This window comes from Triticum dicoccoides, chromosome 5B (genome assembly GCF_002162155.2).
Source record: "Triticum dicoccoides isolate Atlit2015 ecotype Zavitan chromosome 5B, WEW_v2.0, whole genome shotgun sequence".
NCBI lineage: Eukaryota > Viridiplantae > Streptophyta > Magnoliopsida > Poales > Poaceae > Triticum > Triticum dicoccoides.
Genome location: NC_041389.1, coordinates 156,897,428 through 156,904,643, shown reverse-complemented (window position 1 = coordinate 156,904,643; position 7,216 = coordinate 156,897,428). Strand labels below are relative to the sequence as shown.

The following is a 7,216-nucleotide window of genomic DNA, read 5'->3' as shown; positions in this document are numbered from 1 at the left end:
AAATGAACAACAAGGACATGTGTGTCAGGTCAGAGGCAGACAACAAACATGGTCGAACTGGGCTTGTGTCCAACAGCGCACTTCCAGGTGATGCGCCCGATGATGACCTGGCCGACGCTGCGAGGCGACGATGGCTGAAGGTGATGGTGCGATGAGGTGAAGGCAACGACGGAGCGTAACCCAAGCCGCTCCCGCTCTGCATGAGAGAGGAAGAGAAAATCGGATAGGGCGAGCGAGTTGACGAGGCTAGGAAGATAACGTGGGGGCCATGACGCAGGGGCTAGGTCCAAAGGCAAACTGGTTCTAGAGACCGAGACAGGAACCAAGTGGGTAGACAAAAAATCAGTGAAATAAAATTAATGGGATCGTGGGATGGAACACGTACATGAATGAGACGATCCTAACAACTTTTCTTTAAGAGTAGAGATAACATTTTGTATTACGGCACGGAACGGATGGAGTAATTGTAAGCAGTACTAAATTTTCTGCCATGTAAAGCCCAAAATTCAAGCTTAATTCCCTGATACTTGCAGGGCTGTTGTGCATAAGATCCCGAAAACCAATATATCCAGTTCGCTGCCTTTCCTTGTGCCCTCGCCGTCGCAGCCGCCGCCTAACCGTCGCGCCCGCGAACTCCTCACGAGGTCCCAAACCCTAGTCCTTGCCTACCCTACCTCGAGATCCGTCCGTCCATTATCATCTCAGATCAAAGTTTCTTTTTCTTATTCTCTTGTGCGCCAACTCATTCCTTCGTTGCTCATGACTGAATTTCTTGGAATTTGTAGAGAATTTTTGGGTCCTGATCCGAGGAGAGGAGATGTCGGACAGCGAAGAGCACCAGTTCGAGTCGAAGGCAGACGCCGGCGCTTCCAAGACCTACCCGCAGCAGGCCGGCACCATTCGCAAGAACGGCTACATCGTCATCAAGAACCGCCCCTGCAAGGTATCTAGAACGTCCGCCGCTCACTTGCTTGATGTCTTCCGCTTAGATCCCGATGCTATCGCTGTATTTCTGTTAGATCTGTGTGTTCGTCCTGGCGTCTCAGATTGCCGTTGCATGTATACGTGCAATCTCTTTATTTTCCTACGAGCTGGATGGTCATGGATGGAACGTGTGGATATGCGTCACGATCGTGGGGTATACTTGGTTCTGGTCTGCTGTGCTAATCAGTGATACGGGATGTTCTGTGAAATGTCTACCTTGTAGGACAAGTAAATTGTACGTTGGCCATGCACTTTTTTTTTTCTAAATTTGGAATGCCATATGCATCGATCATTTGAAATTTCCAGTTCATGTCTGTGCCAATGTGTCGTCAGATTAGCAGTATAGGCTGGTGTAGATCTACCGCCTGATTAACTTTGCTTAGGCAGTTAGATAAGATTTATTTATTCTTTTCTAACAAAAGGGAAAATCCCAGTCCAGTAATGATCTTTCTTAATTTGAAACTACGCTGTCAGATTCCTCTTGTTTGAATTGCGTAATCTGCTATTATAGAGATCGGTTACTGACTCGTAACATTTGATTGCAATATAATTAACTAATGTCATGAATAAAAAGTCTGTATTCTCAATAAGATTATGCAAGTCTTTGATTTGTTGCATGTTGGTTTGGTGTGGATAATAGGTCTAAACTGATTTGATTTGCCCTCAATGTCAGTTGTTTGCTTTAGTTTTTCTTTTTTACATTAAGCATTGATGGATTTTGACTTTGTAACACTGATATCATACTAGCATTGTTAATTATCTGGATATTGTAAGTAATCTTTGATTGACCATGCTGTGTGTGCATAGTGGTCCATGAACTTTAGTTGGCTGTACCACTTGTTGACCTAGCAAGGTTGTTAACTTATCTGCAAATTTATGTCTTAATGCTGCATACTGCCATGTATTATTTTATTTGTTTGGTGTCATGATTGCAAACTTTCTTACATCTTTGTTCTTTTTACTGCACGAGTTACATAGCCGAGGGTTAACTGGTTCAGGGTTATCATCTTCACTGAAATTTCTGAATATTGGTGATTTCAGTGGGTACTGAAATATTCGACTTATGTCGATTTTTTTTCAAAACTTGGTTGGATTTCATTCAAATTGAAAAGAGTAGTTGTTTGGCTGAACTGAAAAGAAATATGGATTTCAGTGGTGGCCAAAATATGACCAAATATGTGAAGCCTGGATTGGGTTACTTCTTTTTTGCATGTTTTATACCTCTTTTTTTTTGGCATTTGCATTTACTTCTTGCTGCCTCCAGCGGTACCACTGGATAATCAGTTCACCTGTGCTAGCAACGAAGCATTGATCCTGTTTAGCCGTGGTTCTTTATGCATTCCAGATCTGTAGTTTTCACTTTAAATATCAATAAATTCCTAAAGTTGTGGATATTAATGTCTTTATATATTTATTAGGATTAAAATCTTATTTATCTGTTAATTCTCACTCTGCTTGCTATTTTGTTGTTCTGGCTAATATATTTCTAATGACATGCCTTTGAAACAAATGTGCAGGTTGTGGAGGTTTCAACATCTAAAACCGGGAAGCATGGTCATGCCAAGTGCCACTTTGTTGCTATTGACATCTTCACCGGCAAGAAACTTGAAGATATTGTGCCATCTTCTCACAACTGTGATGTCAGCACATTTCTTGAACTTCTTCCTGTTCAAGTGGCTTCTATTGAAACTAAAACATGATCATGTTATATCTTTACAGGTTCCTCATGTGAATCGCACAGAATACCAGCTCATTGATATATCTGAGGATGGATTTGTAAGTTGGATTCTTTCATTAATATCTCTTATATTTTTCATCTTTTGTTGAAACGAGTGTTTAACTGGAGAAATTAACATTTGTTTCAGGTGAGTCTGCTCACTGATAATGGTAACACCAAAGATGACCTCAAGCTCCCGACTGATGAAACCCTCCTTGGCCAGGTTTGTACCATGCTATCCATGCACATTTCTTGCAACTGAAATAGATTTGAGATGCCTTGTTAATATTTAATTAAAGGTGTTGATTAACTAACAAGATATGCACTATTCAGTACACTAGAGTATCTCCTTTTCTTGTTAATTTGGTGTTGGAATTCCTTGTTGATTTAACAGTTCATCAACTCTTTGTATTTGTTTGAACTTGGGAACCTGTGCAGTGGCCAGTGGGCCTAATATTATTTTCTCTAATTTTCCTTAGATTTAGTGTGTTGAAACCACCCCTATGAATAAAAAGCCCATGCAGTTACCACTGTAATGTCTAATCTTTTACATGTGCTGTTTAGAGTAACTTGTGCACGCGAACTATCTCTTCCATAGCCCGCCAGCTCTGATATTGAATTTGTCCATTGGTGCAGATCAAGGATGGGTTTGCTGAAGGGAAGGACCTGGTGGTGTCTGTCATGTCCGCCATGGGAGAGGAGCAGATTAATGCGCTCAAGGACATTGGCCCCAAGTAGTCTGCCCTGTTAGCCATGGACATCGGCCCCAAGAGTGTGGTTCATTTGTCTCTGCCGGTTAAGATGGATTTGGGTGTCACAGCCGTTGAGGAATTGTATCTTTTTGCACAACTAAGTTGTCAGTGTTTGGTTGATTTGTAGTCCTAAATTCATGGGTGACTGTATCCTAAAACTGTCGCTCCGGGGTTTATTGACCCCTCTTGACTATTGGTGCTTTTGGTGTTCCAGTGTGGAGGTAAATTGTGCTTATAAGATGAAGAAAAATAAACTTGCAATTCAACCCTACCTAGAGCAGATTGTAGTGTGCCTGGAGTTTTGCTCATTTTTGCCCTTCCGTGCATCTTTTCAGGATGCTATAAATTGAGCAACACCCGGCCGTGTTGTGTTTTTACTAGTGTTAGCATTTGTAGGTGCAACTTTTGACAGCTGGAGATACTACTCCCTAGAAAGCCTGGTGGCAACAGCAGGCAGATGGTTTTTGTTGCCAATTTTTGATTGTTAGTCCATTACTCTCAGAACGAGGTTGCTTTTTTTTTTTGAGGGGTTCAGAAGGAGGTTGCTTTCTGTCATTGTCAGAGTGGTCTTGTACGGCATCCTCGTGCAAGGTGTTTTAGCCCCCTTCGGTTCACATGATGAAATGTACTCCCTTCGTAAAGAAATATAAGAGCATTTAGGTCACTATATTTCTTCACGAAGGGAGTAAAAGATGATTCCTATCCTACATAGAAATAAGAATCCATTACTTGACAAGGCTCTCCAAACACGGATTTACAATTTCATGTAAACTATTGCGTGATATGTATTGCCTTTGTTCTGAAAACGTTGAGCCAAAATATGACACTGTCGAGTGAGATGAGATAGATACCTTTTTCTTTCTTTTGTGATGGATTATCTGCAGCTGCGGTGCACCCTGCAGAAAGGTTGCCATTTTCTCCGGCTCTCACAATCATCATCGTGTGCGTGGCTGGCTGCCTGATTTGACAAGAGACTTTTCGGCCGTGATGCCTTCGCCCCAATCATATGAACAAAAAGTAGCAGTCGCCACGTGCTTTTAAATCCTAATAATCCTACGCTACATATGCGCCCGCCTATTATCTTATACTCGTATTATGAAAATGATTAAAGTCCGCCGAGTAAAGATTTATGTGCTTTCTTATGTGTTTTGGTTCAGGTTTTGCCTCCCTGTCTCTATCCAGTGCCAGCGGATTCTTTGCCACAGTTTTTTTTTTAGAAAAACTATAAGGGAGACACCAAGAGTATAACTGATGCAATAAACCCAAATTGAAAGTATCATACTTTAAACCTGAGTGGGTGGGAAAGTCAGCCCTTTCTTTGCTACCATCACCATTTTCCTTCTCTTTTTACAAGACTAAGTCATGATCGGACAAAAAGTGTTATGGTCGAACATGTGCGGTCTGGATCGATAACGTTTACGACAATCATGTCTCTTTTGGCCAAAGTATACAAATTCTTATAAAACATCTATATAAAAATTGCTAAGTTTTCTTTCTCATGCCTCCATTGATGAGAGCACGACCTCAGACGTGCCGATGATTTGTCCCGATCTTTTACGATGCAATAACCTCCAAGATCCACCGATAAAAAATACTCCCAATTACACGAGCGGTACGCGTAACCTGGAGCAGGGGTGACGATGACCAACGGACAATCCCTCGACACACAAGGAACTTCCGCCGTACTAGACGTTACCAGCGCACAACCCGTCGGTGACGAACGGACCTCGAGCCAAGCGCAACTTCCATACAGAAAAATCACGCGAGATAAATAACAGCGACACCCAAAGAGGGCCGCTTCGTAATGAATACAATATTCTGTCTAAACTTTAAAAAAAATAGCCTCCGTACATTGGCCGTAGCCTGCCCTTTTTATAGGCGCCACACACCTGATGGAACCGACCCAACATGCAAGATACGAACGATCTATCTCTCTTTTCTAGTTTAACTAAACGAATCTTACCTAATTAACAAACCGGCAAGATTGATCACGTAAGGACCTAGGACTCAAAAGAAAGTCTACGTAAGTAGGACTACTGGATAAAATATAAACTTGACCCTCACGTTACCATGTAGAGCCTGAATTGGAATTCTTTCCAACGAAAAACCAACTACACGGGGCGTTCTAAAATTAGGCTTGATCGCCTCTTCCTTTGGTTCAAGTGTCGATGGAAACTTTAAGAGAACAGATCCAATATAAAACACATGTTCACTGACTGGCTGCACTTGGACGTCTTGTACCTCGGCCATATTTCTCTTCTCCACGATACATTTTTCTGATACTTGTGGCATCGAATTCCAATGATCCAAGTTCTTGTCCTTCTGTTTAGAGCACGAAATAACCTGAAATATTTTTGGATGTGAAACAATATCTTTGGAATCAGTTGTCACATCATCCATTGTAGCGCGTCGTCGGCAAACCTTGTTGCCCCCTTTGAGTCGCTACACCTAACCAATGGCAGTGTGCAGACTTATCATACCCAATTATTGAAACATCAAGTTCAACAATTGATCCATCGACTACATGTCATGGCTGATTCAATAAATGCGATGTCGACTGCTGAAGCATTCTCCTACTACTAGCTGGATGGCAAGATTTTGGTGCGAGATAAATGTTTTTCTATCTTGGATTTCTTGGTGTCACTAATATAGATGGTCTTATATTCAACAAAAAGAAAACTATCCTTAATTTAAAAAAAGTAACGTGGACAACAAGGGTATCTATCGTGGTGCCTCGCTGAAGGCAAATGGATAGAGGGTCTAAATTGTATCTATCGTGGTGCCTCGCTATGATTATTAGGAGTAATATATTGTTTATTTTCAAAAATTAAAGGAGTTATATAGTATTTTGTGACCTTGATTTTTCATGGACATGCGCCCACCGTATTTGGTTGCCACTAAGGCGTCGCCTCGTCGAATTTCCCCAAGTCCTTTTTCCCTTCTCCTGCCCGACTCACAAGAATTATAAATTTCGTTTGATCGAGCTATGTAAGGAGTTTTCGTTAGGTTTTTCTCTAATCGTATTACGGTGTCTTGATTAATGATGTAAGTGGGTAATATGCCATCAAACCTTCATATAGTACGTCTATCCTAAACTCACATACATGTTAACTAGCCAATATATACATGCGTCGTGCGTTCTAAAGAAAGACATAAACATTCTACTGCTTCCATCAAATATTTAGCGTGCACCCTCTCAATCTGCATCCAATCCAAACCTTGTAATTAGTGCATAAAAAAGAATGTCTTGAATGACTCTACATAATCCCACCAATAATGCAATGTTGCGTAAACTGGCACGGTTTTTTTAAAGAATGTGGTCATGACTTACTTTATTAATTTGGCAAAGTTATATCATTCACTAAAGCATTACAAAAACTAGTGAAACCTACACCCCCGGTCTCTTTTCGTCATATTTGCCTTTGCGATCTATTTTTCTTTGCATTTATTTTCAGATCTATTAAACCAAAAATACAAAAATACCTTGCTGCAATTTATTTGTTCCGCGATCTATTTATCCTATTTACCACTTTTACCTCACGTTATTTGCCTATCTTGAGACGTCGTACCCGAAAGGGATAGACAACCCCTTTAACACGTCGGATTGCGAGTATTTATTATTTGTGTGCAGGTGTTGTTTACGTGGTGTGAGGAGGTTCTCCTACTGGTTCAACAACCTTATTCTCATCACTGAGGGAAATACCTACCGTCGCTATACTGCATCATCCCTTCCTCTTTGGGAAAATACCGACGTAGTTCTAGC

The 7,216-nt window shown here is 41.1% G+C and overlaps 1 protein-coding gene across 2 annotated transcripts; it reads left to right on the top strand.

Annotated features, from left to right (window-relative positions):
* The first annotated feature begins 515 nt into the window (after window positions 1–515).
* LOC119307963 (eukaryotic translation initiation factor 5A-4) lies at window positions 516–3,724 on the top strand. 2 transcript variants are annotated; one of them, XM_037584063.1, is made up of 6 exons: window positions 516–644; window positions 786–943; window positions 2,502–2,624; window positions 2,704–2,760; window positions 2,850–2,924; window positions 3,338–3,724. In XM_037584063.1, the coding sequence occupies exons 2-6, from the start codon at window positions 818–820 to the stop codon at window positions 3,437–3,439; spliced, it is 483 nt and encodes a 160-aa protein (XP_037439960.1). In that variant the 5' UTR covers window positions 516–644; window positions 786–817; the 3' UTR covers window positions 3,440–3,724. The 2 variants fall into 2 exon arrangements, with proteins under 2 accessions (XP_037439960.1, XP_037439961.1); XM_037584064.1 differs by having other exon boundaries at window positions 580–684.
* Window positions 3,725–7,216: the final 3,492 nt, after the last annotated feature.

What these genes read in the sequence shown, in the direction of transcription:
- LOC119307963 (XM_037584063.1), top strand. Translation starts at nt 818, where the DNA reads ATGTCGGACAGCGAAGAGCACCAGTTCGAGTCGAAGGCAGACGCCGGC. An exon ending in ATATATCTGAGGATGGATTT is followed by an intron (nt 2,761 to 2,849) that starts GTAAGTTGGATT and finishes CATTTGTTTCAG; the next exon opens with GTGAGTCTGCTCACTGATAA. An exon ending in ATGAAACCCTCCTTGGCCAG is followed by an intron (nt 2,925 to 3,337) that starts GTTTGTACCATG and finishes CCATTGGTGCAG; the next exon opens with ATCAAGGATGGGTTTGCTGA.